Source organism: Saccoglossus kowalevskii, chromosome 16 (genome assembly GCF_978046115.1).
Source record: "Saccoglossus kowalevskii chromosome 16, keSacKowa6.1, whole genome shotgun sequence".
NCBI lineage: Eukaryota > Metazoa > Hemichordata > Enteropneusta > Harrimaniidae > Saccoglossus > Saccoglossus kowalevskii.
In genome coordinates this window covers 7,956,451-7,980,038 of record NC_140656.1, presented here as the reverse complement: position 1 = coordinate 7,980,038, position 23,588 = coordinate 7,956,451, and the positions used below count along the sequence as shown (strand labels likewise).

Genomic DNA, 23,588 nt, shown 5'->3' with positions numbered 1-23,588 from the left:
AAAAAATAAAACAGAAATTGCAAAATCATATGTAGCCTCAAAAAAATGAATTAGAAGAAGTACATGCTTATTGGTAAACTGGAACTGGGTGTTGTAGGATCGCTGTGTTAATCACAGGTTTTAAAAAAAAAATCCGTAATAAGCCGATGTCGGAATCTGTTCATTTTTTTGTTTAGATCGAATAACATTTTATCTCACCATTATTCAATAACTGTGGGTTTTTTGGTCTAGAACTCCTGAAAACGGAAAGGTCCCTTTCTTTCTACATCCCAGGTCACACATGCAAGCTAACAGTGATTGAGTCGACACAAACTAACTTCTTTGGCGGTAGAGGGCATAGTGTCCCAAGCCATGTCATCATGCACGACATATAGTCTATTTGTATAGAATCATCAGAAAATGTACTACAGTGTAAACAAACGGGTCAATTACGATGACATTGTATGTTAGTACACAAATGATTTTTTGTTTGAGTTATGAGTAAAACTATTTCCTAACCATATACGAACATAGCTTGTTATACTGCATCGCACAAATCCCTGACAGACGCCCTCTATGTTTAGTTTCGCCCCATCTCACAAGAGAGTGGACAGACGTAAACGGAAATAACGTCATTTCTATTATTAGTGTGTGTCACTGTAAATAAAAAATCAATAAATCTCTGTTTTTTCAATTGTTTTAGTAATATAGATAATGTCATCCCGAATTAGCCCTATCGTCTACACATATTTGTGTTAATAATTTCGTTGACATGGAAGTTTGTCGAACGTGACCACTGGGCGTCATGTGATTGCACTGTGAAGACAGCAATGTAAGTAGCGCCCTCTGGCGATCATGCTCGTTCGTGGTGTCCAAACATTGCGTAGATGTATGAAATCAGTGTCGTATATAACGTCGACTGTCCCTGCTTGTGCATTCGTTTGTCATTCGCAATATAGTGCATCTTCAATAACTAATTTATTTTCAAAACAACATGCGAACGGTTTTTCTTTCATCCATTTACGTCATCGATAATATTCGTCCCAGAGGGCGCTGCTAACAGTAGGGGCCATTGTCCCAATAAGATGGTTATGAAACTTTTTTGTTGTGAAATTCGATGCACATACGTTGTATATGTCGCATGGGACCCACGTCGAACACGACATGGAAGGACGACTATGGCGCTTTAAAAGTATGAAATATCTCGTACACAGTTAGTGATAAACGTTAAATTTGGTTATAAATTGTGAGAATGATCACGTTATGCGTCAGGAAATGGGGAGAATCTGACATGAAATGGTTTGCGAGATAAATTGCTGTAAGATTGACACACCTAAAATTCCACGTACTTGGTACTAACATGCTCATGACGTAATTTATTGAAAGTTCATGGAGAAAATCTGCCATAGCAACAGTTCGACGTGAAAATAATGCGAAAACATCCACTAATACAAACACTAACATTTGTTTAATATATAACAGACTAAGTGCACACGCCCATTGCCGCTGACATTAAAAGGGAATTCTGGCGAGATAGATCAGTTTTCTTTCATTTGGCGGTCTGATTACAACATCTCCTGGTACTGGTAGTGACACTAAGGTTAGTACTAGTCATTAGATTGAATGCGGATTCAGTATAAAAGTGATGAAGATTGTAGCTGTATTTTAAAATTGTTATATTGTTCTATTCAGATGGCGTATTTAATAACAACCACAGTTCTCATGCTCTGTTTGGTAAGCATCTGTTATGCTCAGTCCACGTGTGGTGAGTATTCATTAATTTTTTTCATATCTGTAAAATTCAAGAAATTCAAAAATATTACTGCTGTGCACATATATCACTACAAACGTATCATCGCTGTGTTTTCTACTTTAGATTTGAACGTGTACGGTGTAACGGTCATTGAACCAGACCCAAACAACGGCCAGATCTCGTACTATTCTGGCAGGGACACCTACACTGAGCTGAGCATAGTGATCATTAACAACGGACCTGATACATTACCGGCCGACCTGAACGGCGACAACTATGAACTCGTTCTCAGTTTAGAATATACAGACACAATCATGACGTACCCATTTGAAATCGACATGGAGTTTTCCTACGCGGACGAGGCTAATATGGCGGCTGAATTGCTGTATCTGGATTCTATGTCGTACACACCAAACGCTACCGTTGCCGTGCCAACCTGGCAGTGCGGCAATCTCACGAGTATGTGCGTGTCCTTGGTCAAAACCACCACAGCGTACGTGGATTTAGCTCCCGATAACGATTTCTACTGCCTTCAGTGGGGTGACGGCGCCACCTCAGCCGGGATTCTGTCATGTACTGCTGGTGAGTTACGTGTTTTCTGAAGCGGCAATGTGTTTTTTTGCACGTTTGAATCATTTGTTTGTTGGTTTTGTATCTTAAAATTTATGGTATAACTTGTTATTAAAGATTATTTTTTTGGCAGCACATGTATCAGTTTTAATGAAACAATGAACAAACGTCATACGCATGTAATTCGAACCGCACGCGCACTAACGTTTTCATTATTTCGTCGAACGAATACTGCCATGTGTGCTTCCAAAATAGACAAAAAATTACCCATATTATAAACTATTTAAAGCGCGGTGGTCGTCGCGCAGCGCGTGTTCGAATTTCATGTAAATAAACAATGTGTTTTACATGCGTTGTATACGACGCTATGAGTCCCATATCGAACAGAACGCGGCGCGACGACCACTGCCCTTTAAACTTGGCAAGTTTAAAGGAGGCACAAGGACACGATCATGTTAGTTAGATGCTCCTATACTTATATATATACATATTTTATATTATTTTTTCAGATCTGCACATACACGATGTAAACATCACGGATCCAACCTCTAATCTAATTTATCGAATCAACCGAAACGTCGAAGTGACATTTGACATGGAAATGTACAACATTGGTTGGGAATCCATTAGTGCGACCGGTGGGGCAGCGAATTACGAATTTGTTGCGAGTATTTCCGACAAATCTGATTTAGAAGACGACAACGCTACTATCGTGCAATTCGAAGTTGACGTCCGTGACGCCTACGATCTGACTGTGGGAATACCGTCCTTCGAATCTATTATGATTCGCGAACTGAAAGCAGACATTAAATTTCCGAGTGAAGACTGTCATATTTACCAGTATGTTTGCCTGAGTGTTTCGGCGCCCAATACTGCAGCGTACGTCGATGGCAATGCGACAAACAGTCATTTTTGTCTGCCGTTTGGCGACGTAGAAGACGGATATGGCGGGAATTCTCCGTGTTCAGGTAAAGAGTGCCGGTTTTATTACGTTATTTTATGTATTTAGTGACCCAGCCTTTTCCTTCACAATGTTATGCTTGCGAATGTAAACATCGCCATCACACGACCAGTTTGACCAACACTTTTGCAAACATTTGGTCAACAAGGTGAAATAAATCATTCTATAACGAATTTAATGTTTTGTTTTATTTATAGGTTGTGCAGTTACGTTCAGCATTGGACTTCTTTTACTGGCAGCTCTTGTCTCACTTTTCGGACAATAAAATGGTAATTTACCTCCCTAGCAACGACTTCTCTAAACATTACACACCACCGTGATTATGTCACAGGGTCGAACTTTGTCAGACCGAAATTCAACCGTTTAATATGAAGAGTTGTTAATTGGGAGTAACTATTCAAAACATGTTTTCACAAGTATTGTATCTGAAAATATAGAAACATTTTTAAATATTAAACTTAGTAATTATGTGGCAATTGAACTAGGAGGATTGACGCTATCGGCTCATGTTTTGGTGACGTCATCGGTTATGGTGCAGTCGTGTCTGGAACAAAACGGCACCTAGCCTCATTTTAGACCAGTGTAACTAACTGCCTCAATTTAGACGATTATTGATGGTTAACTCGTTTCAATAAAAGCTAATTTTATTTTTTGCGGATTTCGTAAACAAATATTTATTTATTATATTTCAGCTGTCAATGAGAACAAAAAAATGAATAATTAATTATACACACACAAAATTAAGATATATATTTGTTTCCAGTAGTGTATTGTTTGTGTTCTTATAAGCTATGAATTTATGATTTGATGTTTGTCATGGTATTTCAGCCCATGGTCATTTGCAGTTGGTCACGACCTTCTAACTTACTAGTTACGAATACTTGTATGTCAGATAAACGAGTATGTTAGGGGGCATTGGCAACTAATGAAAGTGACAACGATAGCGAATATATTGCAATATGGCATTGTTACCTGATGTATTATATCTGAACCTGTATTTTTTAATCGATTTTTTGGTTTGATATAATAACGCTGCAAATGGGAATTACTTTGAAATTCTGTGATAAATGACAATAGCGCGTGTTTTTTTTTGTGTGTTTTGTTAGCACAAGACCATGCTCGTAGATATTTCAGTCATGTACTTAATAATGCAATGTCGTGTTTATTAAACAATGAAATTATTACATACTATAAAATATCATTTCGCATTGTGTTTAATATGTTCATTCAAATAAAATGGTATTATGGTGGTATTGTGATAGGTATTTTTGATGGTTAAAAACCTTTCACTTAGGTAACCGGGATTCGGTCGTTTCCACGCTAGGCTGACAAAAGACACACACAAGCTTCGTTCATGTTCCCAAGACGATTCTCTGCCCAGTCCCTGGTTTTCACCCGAGACAGCATTAAATCCATCTTTATTTCTTGTCACTCCTTAACCAATTACAATCAGTATAAGAGACTCCAAGGCCTTGCCTTCCAACAAACAACCAATCACATGAAAGTTTTACACATCATAATCAATTAATTACTCGTCAAGCTGTCTAGAGAAAACATTTCTATACATTGTCAACACTAACTAATATTGATGGGGTAATAATCTCGCACTAACATTCCACCAAGATACTACCTTTTTTAAACTCGCAAACAACATTGGTTTAGAATTACAGCTACTGTCTTGTATCTTAAAAACTGCAGAGTCATAAGATGTTTTTGGTTGATTTCGACCAGCTCGCCATCTGGTCTTGTCATTAACCTTTATCAGTATATGTCATGACAACCACTGTCAAACTGACTGAAATATAAATCATGATAGTATAATGACAATGTCTTTGGACATCGGGGGTATTTTGGGAGATCTCATTATTTGCGTATGTTTTTTGCCGTTGGTCCGGGTAGACGTCCCATTTCTAAGCTATATCACCCCACCCCCACGCCCATCAACGCTACCATAATGTTCAAAGTATGATCGACGTATAGCAGCACCGTGAAAAGTCGAATGGTAATGCAATGGTGGCGGCGGAGAATATCAGGGTTAATGTTGTTGTTCACATGCATCCATCACTGTGATGGCAGACTGATAGTAAGATATAGGAGTATGTCGCCAATTAATGGGGGGGGTCTTCTTTCTATTGGGAAAACCAAAAACAAATGTTATTCACGCTTACTATCGGTATTTTGGTGCGGAAAATGGTTTGTTTCATAAACAAAATGATAAACAAGTAATCTATTTTGTAAAGGGTTACACGTTTTTCGAAAAATCGGGTAAAATCCCAATCCTTACCCCACCATGAGCATCGCCAGGGGTCTTTCCCGGACGCACTGTACGTGTTCTGGTTTATGGTCAAGACATGTTTGGTGAAAACATGATGGCACACTACTTCCAGTAGAACATATTTCCACACTCTTATAAATGAAACAAAACCACCGCAGTACACACATTGAATAACACAAATACCTCATAGTGAAACAGTGACAATATATATGCAGCGGTAAATCGCTACTCAGTTTCTCAGTGATATGATGTCGTAACCCAGACACGACGCGCCATGGACAACTTTTCGAGGGGAAGGAGTCATTCAAAACCGTAACTTTTTTGAATGGAGATGACGTTAAACGGGCAACCACTTCGTGAAGGAATTGTCGTTGAAAAAGGGGCAACTATTTGTGAGTCAATGTTCTGTTAAACGGACATTTTTTTTGTGGAGAATGTGCCGTTAAAACGGGCAATTTGTTGATGGGAGAAATAAGATAAAATGTTTCAGATGGTCATTTGTATAATTTATAATATATCCACGAAATACCTTACGACGTGACTCGGGTTTCAACAACAAAAGAAGACAACAAGTTGATAGGGGGCGGTGTGAAACGAACACATATATACTGAATACTCGTCTCTTACAATGTGTCAGAATTTGTGACGTCACTTCTAGCTTTGATCACGACATGACATGAAGTACACATCGTATTGTATTGTTTGCAAGTTATTCAAACTTTCGATATGTTTGTTTTTTAAACTTGAAGTTGTTTACGTATTTGCCGTGGGCAGTTAGGAATGCACACGTTTCGTGTAGCGATATTGACCTCTGCTCTGTTGATTGGTGTTCGAGTGGGTGGCCAACACTGTTATCAATGTGTGAACATTTGAAGTGTTCGTCCACTTTCATTGAAGTACGTGTCGGATTGTTTCCGTTAAAATTAAATGCTTTGTTACTACAAACAGTTCAACTGTTTAAAAAATATTCATGAAATGTTCGTTGACAACCATAAAAACAGTAATTCCAACCGATGTATGGAAATAACACATTACGGGATTTCGGCGCCCGTGTTATTCTGTTCGATTACGTCATCTACATGTAGCCTCGTTCCAAGTTAGTCCATGGCGCACAGTCGTGCATGCAAACACATGGTCCAAATAAATGAATGCAACTTTTTCGGGATTTCGTTTTGTTTCAAGAAAAATATTCACCACGCCGTAGTGTGATGTATTTTAGTGACGAGTACATGACTCGTAGTGTGCAATATAGTAAGTGCATAGTTTTACTACAGAAATAGTCTGAAAAACGAACTAAGTATATTCCTGATATATTACTCACAGTCTATGCCAGTAAGACAAATGTGGTCATAATCTGATTCGCCATTAGATAAATTCAATTTCCTAGCATTCGCTGGGCGTTTACTATAACGAATTGTCAAAGATGCGTTTCAACTTTTCAAATCCATGAGGTATCCTCTTCTCATCTGACCACAACAAAATGATAGGATTATGGACGAGTAATGGAGAAGTTAACTGCAGAATGTGATTGTATGCGTCCATTAAATTAGATTTAATTATTTTGTAAGCAATAGACACTCGCTGAGTTATGAAGTTTGTTGTCCTTGGAGACCAGTTACATTGTATGAATGTTAAATCCAAGGGATACGAACGTCCGGTACTCTCAAAATAAAATGTGTAAAAGGCGAAATATCTACTTTCGATATATCATATTTTAACAAAAATATAATTTGTCATGTTTTCAGCTTGCTCGAGAAATTTCACAAAATTGCAACTTTAATAGTATCATTTCATCGAATTAGATAGTAATTATGTTTACACACCTTGTAGAAGTAAATGTTAAAATCTTAGTATGTACAGAGGTTAAAAGACATCTTGTTTCATTTCAATGGTATGTATGCATAACGATTGTATGACACACTGTGGCGTAGGATGAGGCGTGGTTGGTACTAATTTCATATTGAAATATAAACAACTTCAACTATTGTTTGGTATTCACACGAAAAATGATTTGTATACCCTGCTGTCATGGAGACGTCTATGTTTACTCGACCTTATAAATGCAAGTTATATCAGTAACACGTCTGCAGTGCGCAGTAAAAGTGGAAAGTATTATACCACGTGATATTCCAGCAATCGAGTAAGTTAAGACTGGTAAGTATTCCCTTATCAGAGTTACTTTGTACTCAGTTTGGGGTTTACGATTTTAACCGGCTTTCATTCAGGATATATCGTGTATATATATGTTATAAAATATCTTTGAGATGTATAATCGTTACTTTAGGCAAGCTCATAAGGGATAAATACTCTTCGTGTATTTCGTGACTGGATGCATTCACTCTATAACTTTTGACTATGACGAGAATGAGACATGTCACAATTCTAACTAACCCTAAATGTCGAGTTCCGCATCATAAGTTGAATACGTCGTTATTGGCATTGCTAACGTGTACTGAAATTCAAATTTTGGGCGTTGATTTCCTATGTAATCGAGATATTACATTTAATTTGTTACTGATGCGCTTGTTAAATAATTTGAGCTGTTGACAATTTTCCGTGAAAACCACGACAACTTCCCGACCTCGGTGAAATACGCTAGATGAAGACCAGTGGTCAGCTACCACCAAAAATACACGCATATTCTCAAAACGATGAAAAAACAATTTCGCATCAGTATGTATGTTATGCGTTTGTTATTGGTAAAGGTCACCAAAGAGATAATGAAATGCAATATGAATATCGTTTTCCCGTTTTAATAATTAGATATATGTTTTATAACATAGAATATTTCTAATAGGTGTTATTTGTTTTTGTTTCATAGAAATGGGTTGTTTTGCAAGAATTGTGAAATTCGGTCTTCTGTTCTTGTCATGTTTTCTTGGTAATTGTTCGTCCCAGGTTACATCAGGTAAGTCCACGTGTGCATTTTTTTGTATGTCAACAAGTCTGAAAATCAACGACAATTTGCGTGGGTGTTTTGAATAGTATGTAGGTTTGCCATTGCAGAGCGTTTGGAGTCAATGCTACTTACAAGAATACACCTGATTGGCCCTAACACCTACCATTCAGACCAATCAGTAAACAGCTTGCTTGTCGATATTATTTCCTTTTAGTTCTGTCGTTTCATGCATATCATGTGGAATTGAAATGACCATTCTAATGAGTCTATTTGGCGGGAACCTACACCGGGACCCACAGTAGCCTAGCTGCTAAAGCCTCTACCTGCTGTGGTTGTTGTTATTGTAGGTTTGGACCCCTTCCTCGGCCTATTTTTTCAATAGTTTGGAAAGATTTCCCTGTCAACTCCAGATATTGCACTTTGACAATACCTATCAATACAATCTTAGCCAAGATGAAGTTCTGATAAATGCGTACTGTAGAAATAAAGAGACTACATATCATATAAGGGTTGTGAGTTATGCTAAAATGTTGCAGTAAACTGTCATAAATGTGACGTGTGCAATTAAAGGGCGGTAGTAGACGCGCCACGCATGCGCGAGATATATGGGTTTTATATAAACAATGATGGCGAGTTTGATTGTTGCAGATACACGAGAACAACAAGATTTAATTGGATATTTTTTAGGTGATTGGAAGGTATCGAAGGGGTCACCGGCGGTGATTAGTGAAGTCGCGTCCAAGTCAATTTATAGTATAAGAGCGCATTGGGTTGTGGGAAAATCAAAGTTTATCAACTCAAACGTCGTACATCGTAGCGCGACGGCCACCGCTCTTTAAAGTAATATTTTGTATTTTTTTCTAGACCTCAAGGTATATGGCCTTGTTGTTGCTGTACCCGACCCAGCCAACGGCCAAGTTTCATTCACTTCCGGTGAAGACACCTTCACTCAGCTGAAAACTGTTGTCATTAACGACGGTCCGGATACGTTGCCAGGAAGCAGCAATGGTACATACATGTACGACTTCATCGTCAGTCTCGAGAACAGCAACACTAATCTACTGTATGACGTCACACTGGATATAGAGATGAGTGAAACAGATGAAGCTAAGCTTAGTCAACAACTGGCCTTATTTGCATCGGCATCTTATGAGCCAATGAACGTCACCGTTACCATACCAACCGACTTGTGTGGCAACCTCGCGTACTTGTGTATTACGATAAAACACAACGACGACGGAGGTTACGTCGATGACGTCAGTACAAATGATTATTTCTGTTTATCACTGGTCGATGGTTCCAGCAACGCCGGCATCAAAGAATGTACTCCGGGTGTGTGATACGTTGATTGTTATGTTATTGTGTTTATAAGTGCACTTGTCGAACTACGCATCGATTGTTTTTATGTTAATATACACAGTTCTATGTCGGTCTACTGGCGACAGTATGCGACACAGTGGTATCTTAGGCATTTTAACCCCGATATTGATTCTCGCAAAAATTTACGTAATTTTGTATAATTTTTTTTTTGGTAATTTTGTACAATTACACTAACAACCACATGCTGGAGTGTATGAGACGAAGAAGAAATTTGTAGTACAATTCTAAATTTCAATTTGGTGAATTTAGTGATACTATGTGAAGCGACCCTGCAGTCGACCATCATGGGAGTTTTCGATTTTGATTTCATGTGACGTATATATAACGCGTGTGATACAATGATTGGTGACACCAAATATGGGCATAGTCGGTTTATTAATAAGTGTTTAATGTTGTAAATTGGAAAACTGGAACAAATCATATGTAAGTTGTATAATTAGTTGTGAAAGTTGTTCATACTAAGGAATTGCTTTTTTCCCGCTTTTCCAGATTTGTCTCCCAGCAGTTTGAACATCACAGACCCTGGTATCAATTTAGAGTACGTACTCGATAATGACGTCACCATAACGTTTGACTTCAACATCACAAACATTGGATCGGAAGAGATTAACGGCACAATTGACGGCTCGGCTAACTACGATTTCGTCGCCAGTATTAGTGACATCGACGACCTGGACGACGAAGATATACATCGCATTACATTCAATGTTGACACCAGCTCCGCCGTAGGCTTGACGTCTGGAATACCAAGTTCGGGAGTCACCACCATCAGCGGTCTGAAGACTGATATTAACATCCCCACGCTCAACTGCGGCGGTTACCGCTACGTATGTGTGATGGTTACAGTCCCCTCTGGCGCCCTCTACGTGGACGGCGATACTGACAACAATTACTTTTGTTTACCATTCGGTGACGTCGAAGACGGGTATGCTGGTGTCAAACCGTGCAGCGATAGTAAGATTCTTTTTTACTCTTTTCATAAATCTGTGATGACTGATGCATGCCCCCAAAAGAAGAACTGTTTCTTGTCAATTTGTTTTCCAAGATCGTTTTTTTTAATTACATGTATAGTTTAAATTTTGATTTCTCGTGAACACTTCGAAAATTCTTTCAAAACACCTAAAAAACTCTAGGAACATCATCTTTGGGAAGGGCCAACAAACATGTCAGCTCGTTGTTTCAAACTCATGGCATGTTGATTGTATAGCGGTAAAATACTGTGATCTCATCACGTTGCAATTTCCATAAGCAAACACGTACAGTTAAAATATTTCTGAATGGGCGGAGAATGTTAATATACACGTTCTGGTACTAAATTCTTTATTTAAATTTACTCTCCGTCGTACTCGAAGTTCAGAGCACATGAGTGGTAACTCCGAAAACACGCAACCGTGTTTACATTATATTTTCACTCTTCAAATGAGTGTACATACAACGGGATATATTCTAGAAGAAAAGAATAATTATACAAAAAAATGTATTTATAAACCGCAATATACTTATGATTTATGGTGTCTGCTTTATATTCCAGGTGCCTTCTTTGTCACTACTACTCCGGGACAACCGACACTGCCCTCTACAGGTAGTTTATTAATATCATACATAATGACCATTACTTCGTTCAAGTTTATATTAGACTCGTTTCAAATACTGTATTTGGTTAACGCGTTCCGAGTCATGGAAGTCAGTTGACTAAATTAAAGCTTATTATATGGAACATAGTCGAGGTCGGTTGTGTCGGTTGTGTGTTGTCAGTCTCACTTAATATTCTATGGCATCAGCGAATAGACCTATAGTGAAATTGACACTATAAACAACAACAATGTTACCTTGGTAACACACGCTAGCGTGATATATCCCTGAGACGTAGTGTAGTTCGAATAATGATCATAATCAGACTCGATAAATATCTGTCTTACAGTAACACGTTTCTATTCTATATTCCACATAGGTACCAAAGGAGCCACGGCACGTGTTACCATGGTGACAGCAATTGCGTCAAGTATTTACATGTTGACAACTATGTTGACAACTAACAAAGTATTCTAAACTGTTTCTGTCGATTTCAGATTTTTTTATTCATTTTTGTAGTAATAATAATTTTCTTTTGATTTTGATTGCATATGAAATTTGAATTTGTAAAACATTATTTCGATAATCAATGTAAGATATCTGATAATATTTACAAGTATGAGTTAAAGTGGTCGCGTGTACTTTCTGTCTTCAAGTTCTCGGACACGAATTGCCGCACCCCTTTAAATAACAGACACTTTGTGTCAGCTCAATGTATATAATGTTATGTTGTTAACAGTAATTTACTCCCTGTGAACAGGCAGCCATAGTGATTTTTTGTCGAAGCGCTACTCACCACAAAAATGATTTGGGCTGTTCTCATAAATATACACACCCATACTTTATTTTCATATGCTATACTTTGCCTTGGTTGTACGGCCATGAGAATCAGTGTTTGTATTCACCACATATCACGCATCGATAAATGCACACTGTAAATATTGACTTCTAGAAATGTAACAAATATTCATGGTTGTATATGAAATAAATAGGCGTTCTATGAAATAAATTTGCTTTGATTGCTGAATTATAATATTGACCAAGAACAATCAGGGATACACCATTATATTTTTGCTGGGGGTGGCTCGAACGGACGTTCCTTCACGAAGTTTCATGATTTTTCTCTGTAATAGTGTCTTTCTAATTCTAGCCCACCACCCATGCAAAAGCAATGGTCCACTCCCAATATATACAGTATATGTGGTGTATTTTTTCAATGAACACCTTAAATTTAGTTTACATGTGACAAGTTCACTGATTTGTCAAATTATATGCTGAGTTGTGTTGTGTGTTGTGGGCCACCGTAGGAGACAAGTTATTGCCGTATACTGGTGGAATCCGTGATGAATTATTATTTTAACATGTAAACCGAGCTTCGTTGCTATGGCCACCATCGAGACATGGTGTCTGCTTCACAAGTTACTGATATGGTGTCCAAACACCGCACGATGAAACACCGTGACCGAGCACCGAGTTTTGTTGGTATGGACGACGATATTGTAGGAGGGGTATTCATTAGCATGACTCATCTCGTACGAACTAAATCGTAAATTGATTGAATTGGAGGTGCGTCTCAACGATACGAGTAGTTGCAACCCAAACATTACGAAAACCAAGTGAGAGTGGTACGAGCTTTATATTTACTCTGTGACGTATGAATATTTGGCTTACACTATCCAAGAGGCACCAGTACGCCCATGAATACACTCGCCCTGGCAACGTTTTTTTTTCTCCCGAAACGGTCTATTTAAGTTGATAAAGTATTTGTGTTGCGAACTATTGAGTCACTCGCCACAAGTGACACCACATATATTACAGTCGATACTGTGCGTATTTACATCACTTTCTAAAGTGTCTAACGTTAAACTGCCAAGGTCACTGTCGTTCTTGGCAATATTGCCGATACGTCCAAGGTAAGATTTTTATCTATACAAATTCATATCTAGTTTCTCTAAACATCATTATTATGGGGATTAATATATTCACTTAGTGCAAAGTTGACAATATATAAATTATATTCAATTTGGATCCAGCAGAATGAGCAACGACGCGCAGAATATACTGTAATAGCAGTAGTAGCAGAGTGCGCATTTTCCTCTAAATGTGGATGAAATGCGGTCGCTAGAACTTTCGGGGAGGTGGTTCAGGTTGAACTTGTTTCGCTGTCGTCCTTGCGTGTTTTGAACATACAAGGAAACTTAAGCGTTTGAAAACAATCATAACACACGACCGATGCCTGATTTAAAAAGGAAACGCACCCGTATAAAACATTAAAAAAACAAATATATTGGAACTTCGAAAGATCTGATTATAATCTGACGAACTCCGTGATGAAAATGTTTTTGTGTTATAATTTTATAAATTGCGACTGGTAAATCGAAAGACTTTTTGGCCTGGAAAGGTTTCCTAAAATGTAGTGTTATAAAAGTAAGATTAAAATAAGATCCTAGCTTGGGCTTTATTGTTTTTTTTCTTGTTTTCATTAAATTATTTGTTTTATTATACCCAATTTTATCTGAAATTATTTATTTGATGGCAGTTCTTAAAAAGTGTTGTCAATTGTGAAAGCTCATAATATAAGATGTACGTAGTAATAATAATAATAAAAATATTAAAAATTATACTGAGTACAAGTAAAATAAAATGTATAAAAAATACATAACATACGAATACATCATATTTTAATCAAATTTGGAATTGGTCATCTACCTCGTCTGTTCAACTGTAATTTTCAAATCAAACTTGTGACAGCGACACTCAATGTACATATCTACACACTTTATTGGGTAATAATTTATTTTAATTTGTTAATATATTTCTGTGAAATTAGTTCGAGATTATTTCCCACAGTTTACAAACTGAAAGTCGATCAACTCATCACAGTGCTTGTAAATGTAATACTGTTTTATAGTAACACAACAAATGACTCGTCTTTACATATATATATATATAAACAAGTAACAATTTCCTGTTACTTACTACATTTCTAGGAATCAAATAAACAAAAAACGGTGACGCTGTCGTCTTCGCAAAATCCAGCATTGAAGGGCGGCAAAATTTGTAATTTTTCGTATTTTAGGCAGTTTTGGGCAAAATGTGTTAAATGAACAAGATTGTAAGTCTTGACGATGCACACCAATGTGCGCAATGACACAGCATAATGGAACGTTTAGAAGAACTCGGGAAAGATTATTCTGTTTGATTCAGAGTATCATGCTAAAGATGATGGAATGTCGGTGAGAACATGTCATTTTAATGTTATTTGACACTACAAATGACGAATACATTGGATTATTATTCATCGTGAACTGACAAATTCTTGTAGCACACACATGAGTATTCGTTTTAATGAAAAAAATGACAATATCCACCCGAGAATAGTAGTCAAACAATATTAACAATGCATGTTTTAGTTAATATATAGAAAAATCATCGTTCCTGCAAATGTAAGAAAAATAACAGTAAAGTTATTATTAACAATGAGTTTATGTTCCCTACAGATGTGTGTTCGTGTGTTTATGAAGATGGGTTTAATCAGCCTACTATTGCAATTATATGATACGGTTTCAGAGACCGCAGGTGAGCAGTTACATTCCGAAAGAGCGCCACCATTGTGTTACTTAACAGCTAGGTTCCATTCACTCTGTGTTGTCTAATTATGGAATAGTATATACATACACCTTAAAGCGGGAGTGTCGTCACCTGCGCACGCGCGGGAATTGAGTCCCAAGCGATTATAACACAACACACACTAAAACGCAAAGGCTCATGGGTAGACGCTTTTTTGTAAACAATGGCACGCTATGGCCATCAGACGCATGCGCAGGTGGCGACTCCCCCGCTTTAAGATCATACATGAAATCATATTAATGTCCCAAAATGGAATACAAGCAATTTTCACCAGTGTACTAGCGTTCAAAGCGCCACCACGCGGTTGCTAATTGATACATTTTGTTTTTACAGACCTTCGGGTGTACGGTATTCAAGTAACAACACCGACCCCCGGTGATGGCGCTGTGTCTTTCATATCTGGCAGGGAAACACTCACCCAACTGAAAACAATGATTATCAACAATGGGCCTGACACATTACCAGCAAACGTTGATGGTAATTTCGATCTGATACTCAGTCTTGAATTCACGAACAACGACTTGACGCTCGACTATACTTACCCCATTTACGTAGAAGGTACCCAAGATGCGCAGAGATACGAGTCGATCGCTTTGTTGGAGAGTGCACTGTTCGACTCGATCAACGCCACTGTCACGATACCAGTGGAACACTGTACCAATATCAGTTATATCTGTATTAGCATACGCAATACCTTCCCTGGCGGTGTCATCGATGACGTTGCAGCCAACGATTATACTTGTTTACAGTTTCTTGATGGTTTTGAGAACGCTGGAATAAAAGAATGCGTTTCAGGTAATAATACCACATCGTCAAGTTCATCGTCAGAAGCCTAGTCATAATTATATATTCATATGATAACAACACACACTAAAACACAAAGGCTCATGGGTAGACGCTTGTTTGTAAACAGTGACACGCTATGGCCATCTGACGCATGCGCAGGTGACGACTCTCCCGCTTTAACATAGAAGCCTACTCATAATTATATGTATATATATATATATATATATATATATATTCATAAGGTGGTCATACATTGCATGATAACGTTCAATGTTTATTATGTACAACCATGGAGCTAATGTCTCACGGTACACTGAAAAAGTATTATTTTGTGTGTTTTTTTGACAAACTTGTTATATTTGTCAAAATCACTACAATGTTAAAGAAAAATTGCATTTTTGACACTTTTTAAAACCCAGATTTTAAAAATAATTCAGGACAACAAAAGGTACCCCATCATTAATGTCTTATTTTTTTTCAGCATATGCCATAATATCTCTGATATAGGAGTCTATGGTAAACACGTTATAATACTGACAAACTGTGATTGTTGTTTTTTAAGTGCTCATAGTATCGCTACAACTAGATTTTTTCAATTCATAAAAAAATGTTGAAAAGATTAGACTCGGTAACATTACATTGCTTTCATTGTCTCTTATCAGATTTAATCCCCAGCAATTTAAAAGTCACTTCTCCCTCAACCAATCTCTACTACACTCTCGATGCAAGCATCCCTGTCACCTTTGACCTGATGATTACGAATCTTGGAGAAGATTTCAACAAAATTTTTGACGGATCGTCAAATTATGAATTCGTTGCAAGCATCGCCAGCAACGACAACTTGGACAATGGCAATACAACTCGTATCACGTTTAATGTGGATGTAAGTTCAGCGTACGACCTGGGCGCTGGCATATCTAAATATGATACGATCATAGTTACATCATTGAAAGCAGACATTAAGATTCCATCAACAGACTGTAGTATATATCAGTACTTATGTATGAGTGTGACGGTACCGAGTGGTGCTTCTTACACTGATGGTAACCTTGACAACAGTCATACGTGTTTACAGATGGGCAATGTCGAGGATGGATATGGAGGCATTAATCCATGTACCAATAGTGGCAGTGAGTACAACATGCATTTTTATCGAGTTGCGCCCTCTAAGTTGTAGCTCCCAGAAAAAGAGGGAACTCTGTCTTCTAAAGATAATTTAAAATCAACCAAGACATTTTAGTAGGCAAGATAGATTTAATTTTGTTTTTCAACTGTGGTATGGAAACTAATGAAACATAAATGAAAGAATGAGCAGAAATCGGATACACTTACTTATCTCTATGGTTTCTTCAGTTAGAGGTAAAAAGCTGATTTTAATATAGGGCTCTATTGAAAAGATGCGAGCCCCCCCCCCCAATGCCCTCTACAGTTCAATTTTCTATCCCACTCTTTACAAAATCCAATATTTTTTTCCTATGGGTTCGAGTTAGAAAGAAAATACATTATATGTCCCGGTCAACGGCGTAGTGCACAATCAGTCACTTATATGGTGGTCGATGAAGTCGGTTGAAGTGCCGACATCTATTGCCACGATCTCTATGTCGATGTTTTTCAAGTTTGTCAAAATAGAGTTTGACGTCTGGCTTGTCTTCTAGTTATTTGTCAGGTTACTGGGTACCGGTATGTTCGTAAACTGATGTATTCCATCGACCGAGTAAAAAAACAGATTCAAAATTAAAATAAAATGTGAAAATGTGTTAACATTCTAAACAATGAACTATAGCGATCAATAAAATAGAGAAATAATAAAAAATGATAATGACTCGATGATTCGTAAATCACAGTTACTAAATGATAGTCACGTGCGAGTGGATTAACATCCTGTTGAAACGGGTGAACGCCTCGGGTCACGGCGAGGAAAAGTGCGTGAATGGCGGCGTTTGATTGGATAACAAAAAATTGAGAGCGAAAAACAGCAAAATTTATCTGAGTTAATGTGATTGTCATAATTAAGACAGGACATTACTTAGTCGCAAACTATTGACATCCCATTTTTTATGCAGATCAAATTGCAATAAAAGGTCACGGAAGTGTGAAGTCGTCATTCAACTTTATTGAAAGCGAAATTAAAAACAATTACAAACGTGCCAGTGCTGCGTAATTTCTGGTTTGACCAACCTTTGGTTTTCGCGTCACATCATTACATAACATAACACAAACTATATAGTCTCTATAAAACATTATTCAGATTACCAAAACATTTGAAAAACCAACCTGACGTCTCTTTTATGAAAGCCAACGCGGTGATGGTCTGGTTCGGAATCTGGTTCTTCAAAAAGTGTTAGTACTGTGCCAGATTTAAGTTTTCGGCATTTGTTTTTAAATCCAAGGTGTTCTTTTATAAAATGAGGACAGTTGTTCAGCGAAAGAATATGCGGTATGATGGTATAGGGAGAATGTTCATTCCAACTTTTCTCATTGATTTTTCGGCTTTCGTCTACTAATGTCACATCTTCATACTATTAAAATATATATTATTAAATGACGCAGTATTATAAAAGAATGGCGCAAGAGTATGGCTTCTTCTCGTATGTTTGCATATGGTGGCGCATTTTTACTGCAGCTAGTGTCCAAGAGCTGAAAACTGTCAACTGCTTCAACTGTAGCATGACTACAACACGAGAAATATCTCAAATTTACTCGGGTACGATTAATCATTTCAAGAAAAAATCGATGACTGTCCAATTCAGTTCACAAATCCAAAACGGTAAATGTGTAGGTGGGCATTTCACAGACACTTGAATGAAACGATCGTAAATTACATAGCGCCAGCACACGGTCACAATAATTATTATTATTTTCAGGCACCGGGACGAACACAAATGTGTCGCTGGTAATTATGGTTTTAGTGCTGAACTCCATTTTGCCCTGAAGATAAATGCTACCGAACATCGACCAGCTTGTGAATTTCGAGTTGACTTTATATTATAATAGTACTTTGATAACAGAACAAGTACTAGCATAAACATCAACTAGTAACATTATCTATTTTCCCCAAGTCTTTTTATACCCGTATTTATCTTTATTACACTAATATTTATTCATTTTCTTTCATGCCAGTATATTGTACATTGTTATTTACATAAAATCTTTGTACAAGTGGAAATAAACATAGCTTGCATCCGTGGTCTTAACTTGTTTATATGTACATGTACATGTATTTCGAATCACTGGTGTTTTTCATTATTTCATCAAACTGCTACTTTTGCTGTACTAACAAGAGAACTTTCTTATACCGGTATTTACGGCAAACATTACAATAATGTATAATTTCGAATACAACTTCACTCAAAGAAATAGATAGAACTACCGTCAGCTGAGAGTATTGGAGACACATTTAAAATTAATTCAAAATTACTTGTACTTGAGATATTGATGAAAAAGCTGAAACCTAATTATGCAAATCACGTAATTAATATGAACAGATTTGAGTGTAAAACTAATGAGGTCTGCGCAGTGTAACAAATCATCTATGTACCAAGTTTAATTGAAATGTGATTAGAACTAAAATATGAATTATTATGCTAATAAGGGAATACGAACGCTTTTTAACCCAAAACTAATAAAGTTTTTACAATGTCCTAGATTATAAATGTACCAAGGTTTATTGAAATGTGATGATTAGTACTTGAGATATCAGTGTGAAAGTTGAAAATTGGTTAATTATGCAAATTGGGTCTTTACATAGTCTTAGATTCATTGAAATGTGACAATTAGTATTTGAGATATCAGTGAAAAAGCTGAAAATTAACTAATTATGCCAATTAAGTAATTAATATGCACAATTATATATCAGGCCTCCGCATATCCCAGAGGATCTATGTAGCAAGTTTCATTGATATGTGATAATTAGTACTTGTGAAAGTAGCTGAAAATTGACTAATCATTATGCAAATTAGGTAATTAATATGCACCAACATTTTACCCAAAACTAATCGAATCTGCACATTAGTTCAGAGTCTCCATGTACCAATTTTCGTCAAAATCCAATGAGTGGTTCTTTAGATATCAGTGGAACAGTCATGGAACAGCCAAAAAATAGCTAAATATCATGCAAATTAGGTAATTAATATGCATGAATTTTTACCAAAGTCTAATCAAATCACATTGGCCTGGAGCATATATGCACCAGGTTTTATCAACAACCGATGTGTGGATCTTTAGATACCAGTGGAACAGACAAACGAGCACACACACATACAGACAGGCTAACTGCAAAGACTTCCATTGTGTGCATCGCACACAGGAGTCAAAAAGACAAGCAGCCTCTCGGCTGAGATAGCTCAGCTTCTAGCAATGCACATTTCAACAAAAATTTTAAAATATCTCTTTTTACCAAAAATATTCATCAAAATTAGATAATTGAAAATATCAAGAAATGAACAAATCTGAGAGAGGTCTACCTGTAGTACCTATATGTATAATATCAAAACTGACAAAAATATTCATCAAAATTAGAGAAATAAAGATATCATGAAACACAAATTTGAGGGGTTTGCCCAATGTACATATACCAGTATCAAAGCTATAAGAATTGTAGTTTTCAAGAAGTAGTCGAAAAGGTATACAAGATACAGACAGACAATCACTCATATGATGAGCTCAGCTAGACTAAGTCAACAGGGTAGGTAAACAAGGATTAAACACAGAAAAAAACACTCAGTCATCCATCTCTTTCCAAAGATGTGAAAATAATATCAGTGATTTAGTCTTGTCCATACCACCCCATTCATTTCATTGATTTAGTCTTGTTCAAATGTTATCATTCATTTTAATGATTTAATCGTTTGTATAACTCATTCAATGACAGTTCAGTCCATAATTCATTTCAATGGTTAAGATTACTTCATTTCAATGATTTAGACTTGTTTGTATAGCTTCATTCAATGATTTAGACTTGTTTGTATAGCTTCATTCAATGATTTAGACTTGTTTGTATAGCTTCATTCAATGATTTAGACTTGTTTGTATAGCTTCATTCAATGATTTAGACTTGTTTGTATAGCTTCATTCAATGATTTAGACTTGTTTGTATAGCTTCATTCAATGATTTAGACATGTTTGTATAGCTTCATTCAATGATTTAGACTTGTTTGTATAGCTTCATTCAATGATTTAGACTTGTTTGTATAGCTTCATTCAATGATTTAGACATGTTTGTATAGCTTCATTCAATAATTTAGACTTGTTTGTATAGCTTCATTCAATGATTTAGACTTGTTTGTATAGCTTCATTCAATGATTTAGACTTGTTTGTATAGCTTCATTCAATGATTTAGACTTGTTTGTATAGCTTCATTCAATGATTTAGACATGTTTGTATAGCTTCATTCAATGATTTAGACTTGTTTGTATAGCTTCATTCAATGATTTAGACTTGTTTGTATAGCTTCATTCAATGATTTAGACATGTTTGTATAGCTTCATTCAATGATTTAGACTTGTTTGTATAGCTTCATTCAATGATTTAGACTTGTTTGTATAGCTTCATTCAATGATTTAGACTTGTTTGTATAGCTTCATTCAATGATTTAGACATGTTTGTATAGCTTCATTCAATGATTTAGACTTGTTTGTATAGCTTCATTCAATGATTTAGACTTGTTTGTATAGCTTCATTCAATGATTTAGACTTGTTTGTATAGCTTCATTCAATGATTTAGACTTGTTTGTATAGCTTCATTCAATGATTTAGACATGTTTGTATACCTTCATTCAATGATTTAGACTTGTTTGTATAGCTTCATTCAATGATTTAGACTTGTTTGTATAGCTTCATTCAATGATTTAGACTTGTTTGTATAGCTTCATTCAATGATTTAGACTTGTTTGTATAGCTTCATTCAATGATTTAGACTTGTTTGTATAGCTTCATTCAATGATTTAGACATGTTTGTATAGCTTCATTCAATGATTTAGACTTGTTTGTATAGCTTCATTCAATGATTTAGACATGTTTGTATAGCTTCATTCAATGATTTAGACTTGTTTGTATAGCTTCATTCAATGACTCAGTCATCCATATCTCATTCATTTTAATGTCTTGTTCTGGTCTTAGTCTTGTTCATATGACCACACTCGTTCCAAGAATTTACTCTCAGTTCATGTGATTAACATGAATACATCCTTACATGGAAAGTATGGATATATTGAGCATTTTGCTAAACATGCTGGTTGGGATTGAGAAATATGGGATTGGTATGTCATAAATAGTTCATTGCAGCATTGCACTGTATTCACTAAGTCCGAACGCACAGTTTCGCTAAAGCCGGCCATTCATAACCAGCCCACGAACCCATGTGTGATCGTGGTAGGAAAAGCTGCATTTCACTGCAGCTAAATTGAGACATTTGATTGGGCGCGCCAAGGAGCTGGCACCACCAATCATAAATGTGAAAAGTGGGAGCTCAACACAGATTAAAACAATGCCAGCATGTTGGCTTTGCTGATTCACCTTCTTATTCCAACAAATTCTTTGTAAGCAAGTGAATGAGTACGATGGAATGTTTAAATATTTATGCAAACTGTGTTTTAGTAAACTGACAAAACTGTCGAAACTGATAAAATATCGACTTGCCCGATTCGGTCTTTCTTGCAACACAGTCGAGGGACTGTGTTTGCAACAAATATGTAATTTTACTCAGATACAGCACTAAGCGCTTTCTTTTGATGATCAGTAAGCTTGTTTAGAGAAAAAGTTAACACATTTATTTGATTCCGCCATTTTAATTTTATCAAGTAATGTGCAGTTTCTTTCGTGATTTTTGATTGGGTGATGCAAATGAGCCGAAGTTAATCTTATAATTGTTTGAGGGCGTGCAACATACAGTAAATTGTGGTGAAACCTGCCAAGGGTTGAGGCTTCGGCCGAATAAATGGTTCTTGGCTGGCAAAGATGCAAATAGACATGCTCTCACAAGTCATTCTCCCCAAGTGATCACAAAAGTGGTAGTTGCATTTCAGTATTATGGTGAACAAAACTCAAACAATGGGCACTTTATTAGTTCATAGCCCAGTGATTTCTTAGGAGATAAGAAAACACACTAGAGATTGATGATGATGATGAGTGATTAAAGGTGTTAGCATTGTGCAAATAAATGTAGATATTTTATCAGTTCCCAGAATGCAGTTCATACCCACATCTCTGATGTACCTAGACCAATCAAGTTTAGTCATGGAAACAAACAAAAATTAAACATCACAAGAGAAGTTTACAAATGTTTGCAGCAATTTTTTCTACTTTTTTTCTCCATTTCAGGGTTAAATTCATCATTCTGCCACAGACTCATAAGCAGACATTTCAATTTTGAATCCAGATATATTTTAATAATTGACTTACCAGTATGTTGAAACTACATTTCTTTACAAGACACTCGTAAGTTGGTTTGAGAATTATTGCAAATACACATTTTAAAAATTTGTTGCAAATTCCCTGAAAATGTACATATACTGGAAAGTACAGGTAAGGTTTGCCCATTTTTAAAACTGGGAGGTGTGTGGCTAAAACATTGGTCTTCACGCAACTGAATAAAATATTTACAGTAAACCATATTACTTCACCCTCCCCCAGTTTGAAATGTGGGAACCTTAAATGGAAATGGAAGAGAATTCAGTGAAAAATTGTATTCAAATTTGTTAAAAGGATTGCAGTATAAATACCTGATTATATATGCATACGAGTTGAGAATAAATTTGGCACAGAGGAAATAGTATTTGTGAAAGG

At 36.5% G+C, this 23,588-nt stretch overlaps 1 protein-coding gene across 1 annotated transcript; it reads left to right on the top strand.

Annotated features, from left to right (window-relative positions):
- Positions 1-1,471: 1,471 nt before the first annotated feature.
- Positions 1,472-11,899, top strand: LOC144357703 (uncharacterized). Its single transcript, XM_078011743.2, has 9 exons — positions 1,472-1,579; positions 1,672-1,744; positions 1,856-2,314; positions 2,812-3,270; positions 8,360-8,446; positions 9,302-9,769; positions 10,307-10,771; positions 11,349-11,399; positions 11,769-11,899. Exons 2-9 carry the CDS (start codon positions 1,672-1,674, stop codon positions 11,864-11,866), a joined length of 2,160 nt encoding a protein of 719 aa, XP_077867869.2. The 5' UTR covers positions 1,472-1,579; the 3' UTR covers positions 11,867-11,899.
- The last annotated feature ends 11,689 nt before the right edge of the window (positions 11,900-23,588 follow it).